The sequence below is a fragment of the Rhopalosiphum maidis genome, chromosome 3 (assembly GCF_003676215.2).
Source record: "Rhopalosiphum maidis isolate BTI-1 chromosome 3, ASM367621v3, whole genome shotgun sequence".
In the NCBI taxonomy this organism is placed as follows: Eukaryota; Metazoa; Arthropoda; class Insecta; order Hemiptera; family Aphididae; genus Rhopalosiphum; species Rhopalosiphum maidis.
The window spans coordinates 11,772,621-11,794,257 of NC_040879.1; the positions used below are offsets into that span (position 1 = coordinate 11,772,621).

Here is a 21,637-nt window from a genome sequence, read left to right on the forward strand (position 1 = left end):
TTATAGTTACAAGACTCATATATTAATCATGGCACGCAACATGCTTAAAGAAATTTAAAAATGTTCTACTATACTAAAATACAACCGTATTTAATTTACCTAAAAAAAATAAATATTATATATGTTATATACGTATACGTATACATATATAATTGATTTCACTAATGCAGTAGATTCTCGTTTTGTCGTATCTTAAGGTGAATAGGAAAAAGTTCGAAGAATACAAATTTGGTTCAAATAACGTGAATACACGTGAGATTCGTTGGCATTGCGTAAAACGTACGTGTTCTGCTACGTACACTTTTGGTTTTAAAGTGATAAATGAAGAAATTATTTTAAATTTTATGTGATTTATTTCAAAAATTTACACCTAAAGCTACTACTGAAAAATAACCCGGATTATTCGCATAGTGCGCCTGAAAAATTTAATTCACACACCCATATTATGATCGTAACGAGTGTGTGTTATTACGTTATTACAAGAATTTAAGACTTGTTTATAAAATTATAACTACTTAATATACATGATATACCTACATAATAAAAGAACGCACATCCGAATAGTTTCTCGTAGTATAGTAAATGAAAGTAATAAAACATCAACGTATTGTGAAAACTAATAGGTTCCTGCACGGCTAACCAAAATCAATCGATATTTAATATCTTTTAATTGTGTTGGTATCAATACGGTATTCCAACAGGTTAACTTATCGGTGAAGTAATAGTAAATTAGTTTAGCTTGTATATTATGCACTTGTTTAAGACTTGTTTATTTTATAATGACGCCCTAGGTATATATTAATAATTAACTATAATCTCTAATGAAAAAATCCTAATACACAAAATTAACTAAACATTTATTTTACAAACTAACTTTATATTGTATTGATATCAATATCTAATAGATAAGCTTATCAATTAAATATTAAACGTATTTCAAATGGTTAGTTATTTTGACCAAAACAAACCAAACCTTTGTCAATCATACTGAGAGATCTGGTCATGCGATTATACTTATGGAAACTATTATAAATTGTTTGAATTGAGGTTGATCAAGCTACTATATCAAATTTGTTTCAAATATTTAAAAATTATGATATTTTCAGTTTTTCAGTTATCGATTTATTAGGTAAAATTGACAAATAATATCAATAAGCATAATATGTACATTCTTACGCTTGCGAGACACTGCGGTAGTCACTTATATTATGTGCGCATACAAATGTTCCCTAAAGTGTGAATCCAAAAAGGAATAAGGTTTATGCACCCATTTCTGTTGATTGTAAATTTTATATATTATATATTAAATAGTTCATACGACTTAAAATCCATAAATTTAAAATATAAATAAAATTGTTAATATTGTTTATCAAAACTTATACATAATTTTATTTATAATCTATTATGTAATAAATGTATAGTTATATTTTTTCTGAAAAATTATAGCTCTCCCTCCCTTATTTTAGATTTATAAATCTGCGCCACGCTCCGTTATTTATTTTACAATAAAGTAATACTAATAATTTATTACGCACACATTTACGAGTACAAGACCCGCGTGAACACTTAGAAAAATGCCTATATTGAACTCTTTTTAATTGTCTGTTTGTAACCCCCTTGGATCAGTTTAGCTCGAAGGTACATATCAATGCACATACATTAATTTGTTTTAGTTTTTTAAATTATAAGAATTTGTAAAGTATAGTATGTTGAAATAATGTTTGTGAAGTGACATATTTATTTTCTAATGAATGCCCCTGTACTATAATTAAATAAAATATACTAAAGTATAAAACATAATACCGAATCCTTTAATGTAGATAATGTACTATTATAAAAGTTATCATTATTAATTTACTATAGTTAAACAATCAACAAAGTAAATAACATATAGATACTTCTAATATAGTATCAACAACATCCATCAGGTTAATATCTAAGTGTTTCGTACATTAATACACGTCAATGAAAATTCATAAAAATGCACAACTTCACTTAAATCAAATCACATTTCCGTGAATTAAAACTAAAATTTATTTGACGAAAAATTATTAACTTTTTCACATGAATAAATTATACATATAATTTTAGGCAGAGTTCGCGTAAATAATATAATAAACAAGATGATACGTACCTATTTATATACGTGATTATTTAAATTAAGAATTTAAACCTTAAGGTAAGACCCACACCTACGTATACTTTTGTACCAGATAGATGACATTGATGCTATATATTTATTATCTAAATATTGGATTAATATCGTTTTATGGTATTTATTTTTTACCCTGTAGCTTAATTACCGGAATTTGTTCATACAGTGATAAGATATTTTCATTTACTTGTCAGTGGCTCTGAGTTTTATACGTTTATTGTTTATCACTCGAATAATCGATTGCTCATCGGAGAATGAAAAACGCGGATTTTTTTATATTAATATTATCAAAATTTAGTAATTAATGATACAATTTATTTCGCTCAAAACAGATTTAGTTCCATTATGACGAATGTAAATTTTTAGAATTTTTTAAGCCCACGCCATACCTAACACGGTACTTAAATACTAAATACTATTATAGATTACTTATTTTCTTTAATATAAATTAACATAATCAATATTTACATCGTTTTAAAATTATTAGAATACTACTAGGTAAGTTCTACGTCAGTAATTTTCCAGGACTAGCCAATATTATGCGTATTGGAAATCTAAATTAAATGGTAGATAACATATATTTCGAGTATACATATGGCTAATTCAATTTAACACCCACTCCCCCTACACACACACACACCATCAATAACTGGTATATCATAAACTATATTACACTACTATTATATTATCTTAAAATAATAAATGATTATAGTTTTATTATATTTATGTGTAGGGAATTTAAAACTAATTTATTTAATTTACATTCAAATAAGTACACATAAAAGTTATAAATAATCATGCACTATATTATGCTACTTACTAAATTTAGTTAGTCAAAGTTATTCCATCGGAGTTACTATGAAGATCAAAATCGCAGATGCTATGGCGAATTTGTGTTGGCAAATAGATCATCAAGTAAGTCGTTAGCAAATGCACCAAAAAAATGTAGGCTATAAAAATCAAACCATTGGAATCGGTAATAATATATATCGTGTGTTGTGATGTTAAACGTAAGAGTTAAGAATAGATCATTGCAGATAGGTGTTATTATCTTATCATCATATCTAAGATTTGCTATGGTGATCTTTGGTTTGATGGAGCTGCTGTTTTAGCATCACCAAATTCGTAGAATTTGACAAATTGAATGGTGGTAATATTAGCTGCTGGAACAATCTAGATTATAGGGTTCGTGATAAATATTCAATTCGGTTAGGCTGAATTGATATTTGTGGCTGCAGTTGGTTTTGTTCCGTAGATAATTTATTATTCAGTTTGTTTTGCTAATTTTGACTGAACCGGATATTCTTTTCGACAAGACTGTATTCCTTCTCGATTTGCTCTGTGGTCTCCTTGACGACGTCGCTGTGCTCTTGAACGCGTCGGTTGCCGTTCCGGCGAAGTACTACTTTCTGAGGATGAATCCGAAAGCTGACGATAGTGCCTTGGCCAACGCTCTATAGCATTTCTGGTTAGATTAAATTTGTTTAAGTCGTGGTTCAAATTAAATGAAAAGTGACACAGAAGCGTAGACAATGGCTGTACGGGAATAAAAAAAAAAATTAGTAATAGTATTTGCACATTATATTATGAGTGAGCACTGGGCGTATTGAGGTTAAAATTTCCAAGTTCAGTTAATTGTGCGATTTCCCCAATTAGAACTTTTTTTGTATGAAAAATTATAACAGTTCCTACGATATTTTTATCATGTGAAAAAACTATTGTAATTCTACTACTTCCGCTAGAAGGTTATTAACTTTTGACTTTTAAAAAAAAACTTAAACTCCACTAATATTATTTTTTGACTAATTTTATTTTTAAATTTTAAGTTAAATATTAACTTTATTAAAATGATACATATTTTTTTCCCAATTTTAGTTTTTTGTAAAAATTCCAGTTTTTCTATAATTTTTTCTCCCGATCATTTTGAAAACTACAAGAAATTTTCAAATTTGACCACTCAAAGAAGCCACTAGATCTAATTTGTTATCAGAAATCGCCCTTAAAGTTGTAAATAAAAGAATTTTTACTGCTCTAAAAATTATGACAAACAGAAAAAAAAACATTATTGTATTATCAATACATTTATCACTGATCAATGTACCTACTTGAAATCTAAAATATAATAAACATTTAAATTTTAAATAAAAATAAACTAAGATTTTCAATATATATATTATCGTAATGATATTACATACAGCCCTAAGTTTGTGTAAAAATGAGAAGGAAAATTACATTTTAGAATATACATAATTTTAGCTTCATAATCTTGGATTTAGATTGTTTGCAAAATAATAAAACTTACAATTTATTTATTTATTTATTTATGTGTACATACTATTATATATTCTCATAATCTCTTTATAACTTCTATATATTTAATACAATTTATACAAGAAAAGTAGTTATAATAAAATTAATACATTAAGTACATATTGTTTACAATTTATTATTTACATTGAAACCTCCCCAAACAGACCATCCAATAGCGGATGTTTATTGATATAACGGAGACATTTTCACTACTTTCTAATGTGAAAATCTTCGAAAAGTTCGCTTTTCGAATATTAGATATAGATACTTATTTTAATCTTAATTTTTTTTAAAAAATAACAAAATTACGACAGAAAACGCGCTTAAACTAGTATAACGACAACGAACTCATTCAAAAACGACTTAAACTGATTTATCACACCAAATTGAATAGTATATTTATGCGTTTATACATTACTTTTTTATATTTATTTAAAAATTTATTGTTAAAATAATTATTTTATCATTAAAACATTAAATAATAATATTTTAGTTTAACCTAGCAAATATTTTTTCCTTCTACACATTTACTCTTTATGAAATTTAAAAGTTTACTCCCTTTGGAATAATGGACGACATTTTGGCGACCACGAGTGTTCACTAATCAGAGGTTTCACTGTGTATGCTATGTAACATTATGTAATACTATTAATTTATTATTTCCATTTTGTAATATGTAAATATGTTTTTAAAGGTCTTACTCATACATATTATTTAAGCAAAATAAAATAAAATATCAATTTTATATTTTTAAATATGTAATGGTATGTATCCAATAAAACTGGGTCACAGTTCGTAAACATGTTACAAATTACTGTGGCCTCAATTATTATGTAGTAAAATTTACTACGTATTTACTAAGTAAATAGTATGTAGAAGGAATTTCTACTGTAGGACACAACTTTTAGTCCCCTAAATTATAACTATCATTTTTCACTTTAAAATTTGTTTTAATTCGTTAAATCATTGCATTATAATATTATAATATAATTTATGTGCTTATTTTTATGTTAATGATGAATAGGGCTAGGATTTCTATGCAATAAAAAATTGTAAAATATACATTTTATTTATCAAAATATGTAAAAACAATTTTTTTTAAACATTAGTTAATATTATTGCATGCTATTATTAAATTATGTTTTTTTACATTTTCAAACGTGAACAACTGGCGATTAAATTAAAGTTTTATATTGGCTGAAATTCCTTTCTACATCATACAATGTTGTTGGAGCATATTTAAATGATATGATTTGTCCTGGGTTTAAAGTAATAATAATATCTCTTTCTTCTGTTTTATATTCACTGTTTATAAAGTTACACATTTTTAGAAATGTTTTGAATCCCTTATTCTTCTTTAGTATTGAGTCCATTTTAGTTTAGATAGGTAGTATATTTACGATAATTCGACAAATAAACCAATAATTATAGATGTTCATTAAATAAATACCATTTAAAATTAACATGATTCTCAATAATTTATATATATGCAATTATATGCATTAAGTTCAAAATATGCAAAAATATGCAAGAAACAAAAATTGTACTATTTAATCGAAATTTAAAGCAAAATCATGGACATAACTGATAACCAATGAATTTGGACTTAAGGAAAAAAACATACAAATGCATAGAAATCCTAGCCCTAATGATGAACAATATTATAATTTATAGTAATAATTCGGTACAAGTTACTCACGTTTAGTGTTTGTGGATTGTTCTCGTCAGATATTATGTTCGGCGCTCGGACAGGTTCAAATGAAATGAACTGATGGGCCAAACAAAGATCGAGCCTAGGCCCTTCTGGTAACACGAACGGTGGTTCGTCGTAATCTTCATGCCGGGATCTTCTGAACATAGATGATGTTGTAGGGGGCGGTGGTAGTATTGTTTGTGGTGGTGGTGGTGGTGGTGGTGGTGGTATATGTTGTGGTAACGGTGGTAATTGTATTTTTGGTGGTGTTTGTATTGTCGATAGTGGTAGTGATGGTTCTTCCGTTTGTATCTGATCTAAAACTGGATTTTCAGTATTTTCCTCTGGCCAATATTCGACCGGTAACTCGGCATAAGTGCTCTCCAATCGCTGGAACGTGTTGTCAGTTTGGGTTGGTCTTAGATTACAATAGTTAGTACTATCATAGTTATAAGCAATCGAAATAGAATTGGCTGTAATGCAATCTAAGGGTTGTTGTCCGTTGTTCCATAACATTTTTATTTCAGGTGGGATGCTACGCAAAATCTTATCCGCAGGTTTACGTAGCTGACAGTTACTTTTAGCAAGCTCTTTGAGAGACCACACAGCATATCGACCGCCTATTTTTCCATGTCGTGCTACCACCCACACACGGTCAGCATTTTGTTCCAAATCCTGATCAGATAGATCACAATATTTAAAATTTCTAGCTTCCTCTGTGATATTTAGATTTCCATCATCATAATCTTCTTCTGCTATATCAGCATTATTAACATTTATGTTTTGCATATAACTTCGGCTGGATCTGGTAATTGTTCTACCATTAGGATTTTCAGTATCAAGCATTCGTCTATCGATGTAACCGGTTGGGATAAACTCAGTCATACTCGGATCATATGCATATAGATATCCATATTTTAACGTATCAGATATTTCATCGTTGTATTGTTGAATTATTTTTTGTGGTCGTTTATGGGACTTTCCAATAATAACACCGCATAAAAGTGCCCAATGAGCGGTGCTTCCACCGTCAGTCGAAGATGGCATCATATTCCTATCGCAATCAAAACTACAAAAAAATAAAAATAAATAAATAAGTTAATCTCATACTTTTTACCAGTTACCACCCATATGACCATATAAATAAGTAAATAACAGAAACGTAATACTTACCAAACAGCGATAAGGTGACCACGCATTAGACGCTGGACCACGTTTAGTGCAGATGACGATGATTGTAAATTTTCGCTTTCAGACATCCTCGTATCTGGATCGAAGTTTTGTTGTACTTCGTTAATTACACCATCCGTGTTAAGGTTAGCTGGCCCAATACATAAGTCTTCAACTTTTTCAACCACAGATCTTATTATTTCAGGTTTAGTATCAATGTCATCTTTATTTAATTCTTCTGTCATATCCAATAGATCACGTTTAACCAGCGTTACATTATATCGTCCGGTTTTGTGTGTTGTAGCCAGATTGACCATAGCTTGTGTACTGAACATTTCACCACGACCTGAGTATCCTGATCTTATAGCTTCCCTTTGAAAGTCCGCTAAACTAGGTACATAATTTTCTGGCGGATAGGTAGTATTGTCTGTAGAGCGTTCGGCCTTTCGCTGCTCTTTTTCCGAGGACTCAAAAAAAGCTTTTTCCACCACCTGATCATCCTCATCTTGAAAATTGCCCATGGCAGCCTCACAAGTCAGTATTGGACGTGCAGCCATAGCAAGCACTGCTAATCCACAACTGTTAATAGAAAAAAAGAATGTTTTACTGTTGTATAATAGTGAGTATACAATTATTATTAATATAACAATTAAATAATATAATATATTATAACAATTTTAAATCCGGCTTATAAAATATTTTAGTTAGGTTATGAATAGCATAATTAACATATTTAGTTTGGAATATGTAACTAGTGAATAATTATATTTTCAATGTGTAACAATTTGAGAAAAAAAATAAACTTTAAACTTGTTTTGATAAATATGTAATGTATCGTTATGTTGAAATTGTTTATGAATTGTATTTACTATAAAATTTATATCATAAAGCATTTTTCGCATAATTTGTTCCCATTTTCTTATATCGTTTGTACGTATATATCCCAACCTTAATAATTGTATTATTAATATAAAAATACGGCTGCATACGAATTGCGTCCCTGATATAAAAATTGCGATTAATGATATACTAATTACGTCACTGAATTCAGAATTCAAAAAAATAATACTAATGAAGTAACTTATTGTTTATGTCAAAACCGTATCATTCAAATTTTTACCAATCCATAAATATTATTATAATAACATCCAAATATAATAATACAATAACCTAATCTTACTTATATTTTTTTAATTATTTTAATTAGTTTAACATTCAACGAATTAACGATAAAAACAATATTTTTAACCTACCTTAAGAAATATAATATATAATCTTGTTATTGACAGTTTTAAGTCTGTATTAAATGAAAAGGAAAATAATGTATATAGTATATACATGGGACGCAATTATTGTAGTTGATAAATATTATATCGGGACGTACTTCGTATGAAAAAGGGAACTTGAAACGCAATTTGTTTGCAACGATAATTTTTCCTTTGTTTGAAATTTTAAAATTATTCTATTCTGGCTATCATTTTTTTAATTTTCACGATTTTCAATTAGAATATAAGTATAAAAGCAAAATTAAATTAATGTAAATATAACTAGGCTTACTAAATAAGTAAGCAAAATTACTAAAAATAAATTTTGAAACGACTTTAAAAAACTAAATGTTTATGAACCCAAGAAAAATGTACGTCAATACAATATTATTCATACATCTACTTTCTTTTTTGAAGAATTTAATAATTCTGTATAAGACTACTGTATATATCTGTGCAAATAAATGTCTACAATATTTGAGTTAAATTGCGTGAGATCAAAATCAAAAGGTGCTGTTTAAAAATATCAACTTATTCAAGAGAGTAATTTTTAACTTCAAACTGTAATAAAGTAATGAATGTTTTTTAATTATTGTCAAATCTAAAATTTAATAAAGTTGTTCTGCTATACATTTATTTTAAAGTTCCTAAGTACCTATAGGCAACAGAAAAAACAAACAATAATCTAATTCTAGTTAAAACCTAACCTTTTGATTGTTAATATATATATTTTTTTACTTAAAACGTGACATAGTAGTTAAATATAATCATAGATAGCTATTAACATTATAATATATTGTATATATAGCATAATAAAAAAGGAGACAGTAGTAGGTACCTATATACTCTGCTATACAATAAGTATTGAATACTCGATTATATCCCAATACTTCGTCATTGAAATTGAATAAATTTATAATAAATAAATTGATAAATTTAAACTCAGTGATAAAACATTACATATTATGAAAAACGATTCTGAGTGAAGACGTTCTACCAATGTATATAACTGAGTATATTTTATAACATATTTATATTTATATTAAAGTATAATTTATTTAACTATTAGCTATATGATAGGTTAAATTATTTTTGATGAAAACATTGCATTTAAAAATATCACTGTCTGTATAAAATAAAATAATATTTGTATGTTAAAAGTTGTAATACTATATAAAAATTGTGTTACAGAATGAACCTACAGTATGAGGAAACTTTATCAAAATTTTAACTTAAAATAGCATAAAAAAAATTAAGACTATATTGTATTTTCATTTTTTTAAATTGATTAATAAACAAATTATGAGGAATGTAGTTGATATTATTTTCAAAGTTATTGACCAATTGAACGTTTTTTTTTTTTTTTTTATCGACATTAATAACAATAAAGACAATTTAAAGAACGTTGTATCACCTATAGAAAATGCTAATGACAACATATGTCAAATTTCATATATTTACGATTATTCGTTAATCGTTATGATGTTTTACCTATACCAAAAAAACGATTCTGCCAAAAGCTGGTTCTATGTAAAAATTTCTATTTTCTCTTTTTCTCGGTAATTTAGACAAGTAGTCTGGACTTTTAATTTTGATCGTTCAAAACTATATTTACTAAAAACCATCTTCAACGTTGAAAAACGAAGTATTTTCGCTTTTTAAAAAAGGTGATGACTAAGTGTCAAAAAAAAAAAAAAAAAATACATAAAATTAGTATATTCATCAATAAATAAATCACTACTAAATTTGAATTCCATAAAAAATTGCTGTATACTATAAATGATTTTAATTTTGTTGTAATTGAACATCATTGTGTTTATATAATTAAAATGTGCTTATGTATTTTAAATAATTTAATATAACCATAAACACATCTTATGAGTTATGAGGGAGCTTGTATTAAATAATATAGCTTTTTAACCAGGCGAAAATTGTTATCAACATTTATAGAAACAAAATAAAACATGTCAAATTTCAAATGTTTATAAATACCTAACTTAAAACATTCGAAATATTTGTAAATTTTACCATGCATAAAAAATTATTATTAATATCAACGGTAGTAATAGAAATAATTAATGTAACTTTTCAATAAACATTTTTATTTACGATAAATGAAAAAACTTATAAGGAATCTGTAAATTAACTTCGATAAAATTGTTTATCAATTTCTAACTACACAATAATTATAAAACTTATAACTAATGATTTAAACAAAAAATATTGCAAGTATAGATTTTCAATATATTTTTGTTGATAAATGAACAACTTATGAAAATCCTTGTATTAAATTTTTACACGGTTATAAAAGAAAAAGGAAATTGTATTTATTCTTTGTCTATACATATATTTTTGTCCAAATTTTAATTTCAAATGGCTATAAAGAATAATATTCTGATTATATACTTTTTGGATAATTTGATTTTAGTAAAAACTATGCTTATGATGTACCTTAATCTAAATTATAAAGCCTAAAATATAACAATTAAATATTATATTAATTTTAACTACAAAATAATTCGCAAATGTTCATGGTTTAAACTAATATAATGCATTAACATTTTAAATGCTTGTGAAAAAAAAAATTGTGGATAAGTAAGTATCTTTCATATTTTTACTAGTATAATGAATAATTTATGACGTATTTTGTATTATATTTTCAAAAATTTTGATATAGAAATTTATAGGAAAAGAAATTTAAAAAAATGGAAAATGTCTTGTATATAAATAGTTCTAAATGAGTCAAGATCTCTAAAAAAATTAAAACATATTTATAAAATGATATAATAAATATTTTAAAATTTCAATTGTCTAGATGGTTATTGGTTTTTAAATTACAGCAAAACAACAAAAATTGTTTGAAAAGAAATTGTTATTTTACGGGTGAATATGTAATATCATAAAAACGGTTATATAAATTTAATTTGACTTTCTGATAAAAATGTTAACGATGCTGGAGTATGATCCGTTATATTCTGGCATATACTCTTATCTACCTGTATTTGATAGTATTAGGTATTTAGTTTATGGGAATATATTGCAGTGGGAATAATATTCATACTAATGTTTATGATATATTAAGCAATATAATTTCCTAAAATAAATTATTATACAAATTTTCATGATTGTAAAAACAACAGCGTTCAAAGATGCACATAGAGAAGGGGTAATATTTTAATTTGAGGAGAAATATTACAATTTTACTATTTTAAAACAACAACCTTTTTTATTATACATATATTTTATTAAGTTACAAGTACAGGTACATATAGCTTAAGTTAACTTCATTAATTCTCAAGAATTGTAATCGTCTTGCTTCTCATTTGAAACGATCAACAATTTCAGCATAAAATTTGTTACTTCTAATTTAATCATTCACCATAAATTTATGTAAATTTATCATATATCGAGTCATAGTAGAGCGTAACCAGGTTTAACCATTCGCAACGTGCTGAAGGACCGTTTAACAGTACAAGTAGTTATCGAGATGCTAAAGCCAATACAAATTGCCAAAAATACTGGTTAGTAAAATATTTCTGATTCTTTTATTCTATTCAACACTAATCAGTAATCAAATTAAATAATAGATAGAATTAGATGGGTAGATATTGTATGATAGAGAATATTATGTAGGAGATTATAGAAAGATCTAATCTAAAAATCAATTGATCGATCGACTGCAAATAATCTAATCAATAATGTTTTTATAATGATGATCTTTTATTAATATAACTTACAATTTGTTGTATAATATATATATTATAGTAAATTATTATAGTCATTTATCTTAAAATATTTAATTTTAACAAAATTCCGAAAAGCCAGAGGGGAAATTCCCTCACCCTTTGGACATCTACCACCTCGGACCATCGGTAGTTATAATGTATGTAATCGTAATAATGAAAAAAGACAATTCACAATTGTAATGCAACTGTATTTAGAGGATTTTTTGAGTATGAAGTCCAAAATAAAACAATAACTGTGAACATATACGATTTTTTTCGGTTAAGTTTTCGAATTTTTGTATTACATTTTCAAGCTTTTATTTTAATAACAATCAAAAGATAAGCCAATTAAAAAATATTTGTAATACCTATAAATATAGCTTAAAGGTTTAAAAAAATAACTTATAAATTAACATCTTAACAAATGCATATTTGTTTTATTACTTTTTTTGTTTTATTATATTTTATTTATTTATTTATTTTTTTGTTTATCTAATATTTTAATTAGCTTATAAATACGATAAATATAATGGGAATGTCATGTTAATATAGGTAATCTTTTTAAGTTCTATAAAAAATTAAGTTAGTTTTGCTAAGTGTTGTTGATGTTGAGCTGATGTTTTATGCAATAAAAAAAATTATAAATATTTTAGTTTTTTCACATTATTTCTGTAAATATATGCTACTTACTAATTAAGATTAAATTCATATATATTACTTATATACTTATATTTCGTATTACTTTCAATATTTTGTTTTCAATATATTATTATATATTGTTAGCTGAATAACCCGGCTTCGCTTGTATGTTAAATATTGGGATCGTTTATAAATTGTTTTTTTTATTATGATTAGACTATTTAAAGCTTAGCAATGTAATGCATAATAATTTTTATAATTTAACTTAATTTATGATATTTATAACTGAAATGACAAATACAATTAAATTGGAAATAATAAGAGTGATTTACTTGTAGGAGTATTTGGAACAACTTAGTGAAAAAAAATTGGAAAATAGTTAAATAGTGTCGTCACAAAATTGGAATACAAAAAAGACCTGTTCTTTTATGTATATGAAGATACACACATTTTTAAATTTTAATGTAATAATTATGATACATATTTCACGTGTTTTCCAATATATATAAGAACATCGATCACTGAGCTATTTTGTATATCTTATGTAACCTACTTGATTACCAAAATTAGCATATATGTAATAATATACGTACTCAAGTTTAATTTTAAATTAATTAAACTACATAATTATAAAAATTTCATCAGGACCTTGCACTCAAATTAACTGGAACCATAAGGTTAGGTTACATTATAGGGTGACCATAAAAGTAAAATTCAAATACGGGACACTTTAGTTACCAATCTAAATATAATAATTAAAAAATGTTAAATCAAGTTTTGATGTAGTTGATAATGTCAACAAATGTTTTTTTCGCTTTTTTAGTGTGTTGTATTATATTATCTAAACGTCCACGTCTACTATATATTCTTTAGAAAATAAAAAAGAAAATTTTTATTATAAACTTGGAGTGAAACGCAACATCTTTTTTACATTTCGAGAACAAATTATTACCAAATTGTACAGTTCATTTTAGATTAATTCACTACGCCAGTACGCCACTACGATTTCACTGAATGTCTGTCGTGTACTTGAGACTCAACACTCGTGTACAAATGCTAACAAAAAATAATATTTATAGTTTTACATTAATATACTATTGTAGATATTATAAAATATAAATAGATATTATGGTCCACGTCACGTTCACATTTGATAACAAACTGACTGCGGTGGATGAAATTGTAGTAATTGTACTTGTTTTGACGATGACCACCGACCGGTATAATAATAATAATACATATTATGTACGTTTTAAGTTTCCGACAATGATATGATTAATATGACATCATTAGTTTTATATTTTCTACCTACAGTAATTATAGTCAAAGCAAAAATCCAAAAATACCATTGAGAAGTTAGATTCGAATATTCTATTGAATATTATTGTCATACAAAAATATTGTAGAAAAAACGATTTTTTTATAAAATAAATGTAAAAACGGTATAAAATGAGAAAAACAGGATTAATACGGGACATAAATGTAAAAACGGGACAAATTGCGTCCTGTATAACAGTGATGGTCTTCAACCTTTTTGGACGGGCGAATGTAAGTTCCTACACGAGACCAAGCAGGTAAAAACATACCTATGTTAGTTTCTACATGATTGAATAAGGTAAATATTATGTAAGTTCCTACACTGCGTATATTATTATATATAATTTAGAAGTTATCAATCTAATATCAGTTATATCATATAATACTGTCATACATTTTAATATAATAATAATTCATTTATTATATAGTTATAATATTTCTTCACTTACTCCACACTATTATATTCTTTTAAATTATATTATTTTCACACCATCAGTTTGATAACTTATAATATTATATAAAATATAATATAATATATATATATTTACTATTTAAATGTATACAAATAAAATGAACAATGATATTTCTATTTTTTAAGACAGTATCATCAGTTTGGTAACTTATAATATTATATAAAATATAGCATGTACTTGTCGTTCGCCGTGTAGGAACTTCACATATGCGGGAATTAACGTAAGTAATTCTTTACTTGTTACTCTCGTATAGGAACTTACGGTTCCCTTTTTGGACATGCGACCCATTTTAGGCCTACATTTTTCGCGACCCAAATAAGCTTTGTAGAAAAACAAAAAAAGGCTAAAATTGATTATAATTAATGCTTTGTAGTAGTACTAACTTATACTGTGATTTAATATTCTTATATGAATGATATTAACTGTATTTCCATTAATTTCATCTATTAAACTTGATTTTTATTTTAAAAAGAAGATTTATAGTGACCTTTATTTAGTAGCTATTTTATAGCTTACGCTACCCAAAAATGGATCACAACCCACCGGCCAGTTGAAAACCATTGCCGTATAATACGATGTATCGTCATTGGTCACCCTAAGTTACAACAATAACCAAACCTTAATGATTGTTTTTTTTTTTAAATATATGTACCTACCTGAATTAAGAAATTCATATAATAAACACGGTTAAAAAGTAAAATATTTTATTATTTTACAAATGAAATTTGTTAATACGTAATTTTTTATGTGTTTATTGCTGTGGTATGTTCGATTTAATGATTAGTTGAGTATTTTTATAGTTGGGAAAGAATAATTAAAAATAAATCGGTATTAATTACTAAATACTTCTCTCATTATCGATATTAATCAGTTAAAATGACATATGCATCATGTTTCATATTGTATTTACATTCAGTATTATATCGTCCACAAGTAATTTTATGATATTAAATAATATTTTTTAGAAGTATTTATATGAAAATTTGGTACCGACATTGTTTTCAAATTCAATTTTACCTACACTACTTAACAATCGTATAATACCCATATTAACGGTTACAAATTCTAAGCATTCAAACGTATGTTTGATAATTTTATTACAGTATTTGAATGACTGAATATATCCAGTACTAGAAACCCAAATAAATTATTTAAGTGCAAAGCCCCGGATAGTGGATTGTAATATTATATTATTATTATCAATATTATCATATATTACTCCTACAAGTAATTAGTTATAAAATCGTGTATAAGTAAACTCACTTAGGGCCAGTTTGTCGAATCCACCGGGTTGGCGTCATCCAACAGTAGAATACCATTTGGTCTATTTCTTCGGGTGTCGCTTGAGCGGCTATTTGGTCTCCATAAAACTGCGCCCAAGTGTGAGAAACTTGTTCATAAAGTGATTGTTTCAGATCTTTTAGTCGGTAGTCTATTTGTTCTTCACTGGGTGCTAACTGGCTATCCATACCAGCCAATACAGCTTGCTGGGACTGGCACCAGTGCAAGACGCGTTCCGTTTTCCGTTCGGCGTTTAACATTTCTTGAGCACGGCTTTCGTTGCGCAAACCCTCAGCAGCTAATATCTCGGCACGCCTGGCCTCCATGTCGTAAGCAGGGTCGTTTAGACGGCGCTGCCAGTCATAGTTGTTGCGCGTCATGCGTCTTGCCCGCCTCATGGCGCGGCGCTCACGTCGTTCGACAGCCGACCGTTTCATGTAGCCCTTAAATCTCTTAAGTTTGAAGCACCCCTCCACGTCATCGGGGTTCCCACCCATGTTCAGCCCATGTATGATGTCGTTATCGCTGGTTATCACGCTGGATGTATCGCTCAACGACGACATACCAGTGACCGGCGGACGCCCGCGGGCCACACCTCGAGGTCCACTTTTCCAACTGTCGCTCTCGTAACCGACAGAATCCGAGTCGAATGAACTGCCTCCGTCCGTTTCAGCGTCGATAGTACATCTGTGTGACCACATGAATGACGAAATTTCACCGTGTTCTTGTAACGCGTTCATTATGTTCGGCATGCTACCGGCCCAACCATGTACTATGCCACGGGGGCCCACCAACATGCGCGCGGCCCGGCTGATTGACAACCTACCCGGATGGAACCGAACGACGGGTGGGTCGTTCGGATGTGGGTGCATTGTGGCGATAATCACAATCAACAAAATCCAGTTGTAAGAGTCCTGTGAGGGCATCGAGTTCCGCAACCGTTGTATCGCGTCCACAGTCGCTTGGTCGTTGATTGTGAAATGTTGCATTTGGAGAATGCGATCGCGCAACATTTCCGCGATGTTGTCTGCATGCATGTCGAGTGGTAGGTTACGGTTTAGATTAAGCGGATCGCCGTGCAAAAACTCTTGTCCTTCGTTGGGGTTATCAAGGTTAGACGGGATCAACATAACGGTAAATAATGGCGTATAAAGCTCTTCCCCTCTTTCGTATAATGCTAACGGACCTTGACCCGCACCCCGGAGTAACCAGGGTCGTCCTTGTATGACACGGAGCCCATATCTACGGCGGTAATCATTTTCACCCATTCGCACAAAGTCATCTAAATATATCAAAGAGAATCTCTGTTGTCTACGTTCTCGCTCTTCGTCATCACCCCAAAGTTCATCGTTACGGTGTACAAACGGTTTAGGCATACTTACTGAGTCGGTAGCTGTGGTGTCTGTGGAAGTCCTGTAGGTAAGCGGTGTAGTTCCGGTAGTGGTCGAAATACTGTTTTCTGTGGCTCCTGGTGTACTGGTACTTGTGGTAATATCCGGTACAGTTTGGGTAGAGGTCGATTCGTTCTCAATCTCACTTTTAACGGAAGTAGCTCCGGTAGAGGTCTGTGCAATGAAGATCGGTGTAGCCCAGGTGGTGACCGATAACCGTTTTCTGGCCTTGGTAAAGGCTCCGTCTTCAGGTCTTTTGTTCCTGTTATACGAAACGGATTTATTTCAGTATTCAAATAATAGTTATTGCCGATGCGTAGTGGGTAGTCTCGGTATTAGTGATGGAGGTGATAATTTTCGTAATTAGTTGCGATGGTACAAAGTTTAAAAATGATGTGCTATGAAATTTTCAACACGAGTGACTACGTAAAAGAACGATCGGTATTTTGTGCGACGTCGTCGGTTGGCGGATATTCGGGAAAGGCGTGCGTGGCCCGAGAACAGGCCGTTGAAGGTGGCACGAAGCAGCACCCTAGCAAAGGGCGAATACGGAAATTCGAAATCGATGACCAAAATCCACGAAAAGAAACGATACCGAAGTGTAATCGTAAAAATTACGATACGGTCGAGTGATACAACACTTTCCAGCGTAAGCGATTTTGGTTATAATGTTGCACAAGTGATCACACGTACTGAAACTATGAGAAAAACTTAAAATACATTATTGGAGCATGAAAATAATTTCGGAGGGAAAAATTACGTACTCGAGGAAAGAATGAGAGGAACGCACAAACTGCCTGTTCAGCGCGAACAATTCGAATGACTCCTGTTGGCAACGTTTCACCGGTCTAGCGACACAGCGACACAGGCACGCACAATCGAATCGTTCTATCGAAAAACTCGATAAGAAGTACTAACAGAACAATTCGATAGTTATAAAAGTGACGAATAATATTAAACAGTGTCATAAAAATATAAAATCGATGAGTAACGGCAACTACTATAATAATAAATAACGTATTTTGGTCGAAAAATGTATTTGTTGTAGGCATGTAGTCAAATTAGTCATTTTTCTAAATTCCTGGGAAAATAGTCAAACAATTTAATTCTTATATAATTTTACTATCCACCTAGAAATGTAATTAAATGCCTATTTTAAGTTGGGCAAGTAATAAAAATGAAACATTTTGTATTATTTTAAAAATTTAACTATATATTTTCTTATTAATTATTGCTATTCCACCGAAAAAAACTGTATTATTTATTAATTTGTAAAATACATACAGGAAACATTTTAGATTTCGTGTTCTTCAGCACGATTGTTTTATAACTTATCAATTATAAATAAATATAGGTACCTCTAATTACTAATTAGATTAAATTGATAGTATGAGTATAACTAATGAATAAAAAAGTTATATTATGATTACAAATTGTTGTTAATTATTAGTTATTAGTGTTGTTACATGTTTGGTGGTATTTGCTGGAAAATTTTAAATTTTATTTAAAACAAAAACACCGACCGGTTTACTTATATTTATTTATAAATTTTAATTATACATGGTTTCTTTTCTTATAGAATAGCAATAAAAAATTAATAATAAAATATAGTTAAATTTTTAAAATAATACAAAATGATTTATTATCGGCCCGACTTAAAATAGGCATTTAATTAAATATCTGGATGGATAGTAAAATTGCAAAAAAATTAAATTCTTTGACTATTTAGTAAAATGCCTGATTTGACAATATGTCTACGACATATATACACGGAATGTGTTATTTCAAAGAATTCAGTTTCCGTGATCAACGACTAAAACGTAATGTAAACATACAATCGTTGAAACAATCGAATTGCATTCGATAGTAAACGAAAAAGTGATCGATAGCGACCGCCGATACGATACAGCGCGAGTGTCGCCGACACGGACGTTACCGACCTCCACCGAAATATGATCGGGACGGCGATCGCCTCCACGCGTTAACCCCCGTTTACGATACCGCCGCCAACACATGATTACGGAGAACACGACTGCAGCGGCGCTATCACGGCACACTGGCGGGCGGCGCGCTTCGGCAACAGTGATAACATGACAAAATGTATATTTTGTCACGAGTGATAATATAATATACGATGTTTATGCACACAATACTATATTATACATCGCTATGACAATTTATTGTTTTCTTGCTATATTATTATTATTATTACATTATTAATGCGACGTTACAGAGCACCAGCGATAACGTCATTTACTGTGGCGGTTAGCATTGCCGATTACTGCGTTGTTATTTTCATGTACGTCGAGTCGGAGCGGCGGCGTCGACGACGACGACGACGACGACGACAGGTGACGACGACGACGACGACGGGGCACTGTGTTAGTTGTGTACCCAAACGCGTATCGCTCCGTCATAAATAACGCGTCGACCTTTAACTTTCCAGATAACGCGCGCGACAACGGGCGAACAAACAAGCAAACAGACAGATACCACCGACACGCTCACACAAAACTCGGATTATCTCGGATCGCTCGCACGAAATGTTAGTTTTTCGATTTCGGATGGGTCGCGCGCATTAGGCACACAGTTTACACTTACATAACGTGACTTATGTTGACCGGTTTGTTTGTACGACTCGTCGTCGTCACCGCTACTGCCGCCGTCGTCCTTGCCGGCTGCTCGTACAGCAAATAAACAAACATCAATGTCATTGTTACTACCGCCGCGACGACGTACACGATCATTATGTTTGGTCGTGACCGTCGCGGAGTTTCTTTTTGGATTTTACGCTGCGAACCGCGAGATAGACCGCTCCGTACTCGTTTGGCGATCTGCAGCAGCTGCGGTCCATCCGTCCGTCGATCTGTGTTCGGCGGCGATAAGAACGTAGTAACGAATTACAATATTAATAACAGTAACAGTAATAGTAATAGTAAATGGTAATAGTAATAATAATACTAATAATAGTAAAGGTATGTAGGTCAATTTCGTGAATGATAACAGTAGCGGTTGATAACCACGTCGCCGACTCGGCGGCTTACCGTCGGACTGCGGACCTGTCCTGATAAAGTCGTAGAGCGATTGGCATCTGATATCACGCACACACGTACATCAACACACACACACACACACACACACACACATATATATATATATATATATATATAATATTTACATGTAATATTACATGCATCAAAATAACACCGTAAAATATTATTAATAACGCCTAATATAAAACATAACTAATACGGTCGTCAGTCGCGGCGGTACGCGTATTAAGCTCGCCGTCAACGTGAATTTGATTTATCGGTTTCGCAGTACTGCGTATCTGTTGTGTGTTTGTGTGTATTTGTGTATGCGTTTCTTAGTTCGTATGTGTGCGTGAGTTTTAATACGACATTTTAGTCGTGTTGAGAGTACGAATGGTACAATAATTGTTCAACGCCCGTGGCGACTTTTCCGTCCGTATTCCACACGTCGGATATTTAAAGTCCTTCGGCCTATTGCTGCTCAACGGCGTTGACGTCAGCGACGGACGGTTTGGTCGGTCAGACTTGTGTTCGGCGGTGGTGGTGCCGCGGTCCGCTCTTCCGAGCGCCGTGCTCATCTATGGACTTTGGATCGGACTTGTTGAGCCGGTTCAACACTCCCGACTCCTCTGTGCGACAATAATAACTCAAATATCTGTCGGTTGCGACACCTTACGGTTTCCTTTGCGATCTGTATTTTTCCGCTCACAGGTAACCACAAATTGATTAGCAATCGTTCACGATATTATGGCAATACATGCGTCCTCCTCCCGATTATTATAAGGCCCAAGTAATCACAATCGAAAATTAAATTCCTATTTGGGCGTTTGCAGACTTTTTACATTGTTGTGAAGTTTGCAATTCAATTGACAAAACACTCCCATTTTTGGCTACCCGTTTTTTATCCGATCGATTATTATGAATTAAATAGCTCTGGTTGGCTTACAATGGTCTTTTAGTATAAGATTGTATTGCACCTATAGTTTTGTTAAAAAAATACAACAATAGTGTATGTGTTTTTTATTTATTTTACAGTGTCAGAGATACTGAGTCCAGACTATCATGGATTATTTCATCATTAGTGTAATCGAAGGTCGATAGCACATAGCATATGTTTAAAAGTTACAGATAACAAAAAAAAGTCATTAAGATGATGATTTCACCAGGAGGTGGTGGCGGGCACCAG

General features: G+C 30.3%; 2 protein-coding genes across 5 annotated transcripts in view; one reads left to right on the forward strand and one right to left on the reverse strand.

Moving 5' to 3' along the window:
- Nucleotides 1–1,421: 1,421 nt before the first annotated feature.
- Nucleotides 1,422–20,397, reverse strand: LOC113559839. 4 transcript variants are annotated; one of them, XM_026965613.1, is made up of 5 exons: nt 20,220–20,397; nt 16,011–17,681; nt 7,332–7,907; nt 6,165–7,227; nt 1,422–3,691 (listed from the first exon to the last, which is right to left on the reverse strand). In XM_026965613.1, exons 2-5 carry the CDS (start codon nt 17,402–17,404, stop codon nt 3,419–3,421), a joined length of 3,306 nt encoding a protein of 1,101 aa, XP_026821414.1. In that variant the 5' UTR covers nt 17,405–17,681; nt 20,220–20,397; the 3' UTR covers nt 1,422–3,418. The 4 variants fall into 4 exon arrangements, with proteins under 4 accessions (XP_026821414.1, XP_026821411.1, XP_026821412.1 ...); XM_026965610.1 differs by having other exon boundaries at nt 20,021–20,397; XM_026965611.1 differs by lacking the exon at nt 20,220–20,397 and adding an exon at nt 19,632–20,158.
- Nucleotides 20,398–20,622: 225 nt separating this feature from the next.
- LOC113559923 (inositol 1,4,5-trisphosphate receptor) overlaps nt 20,623–21,637 on the forward strand; it is a 30,170-nt gene continuing 29,155 nt past the window's right edge. Inside the window, 2 exon segments of the mRNA XM_026965705.1 lie at nt 20,623–21,162; nt 21,487–21,637. Coding sequence (XP_026821506.1) covers nt 21,602–21,637 — 36 coding nt within the window. The 5' untranslated portion in view covers nt 20,623–21,162; nt 21,487–21,601.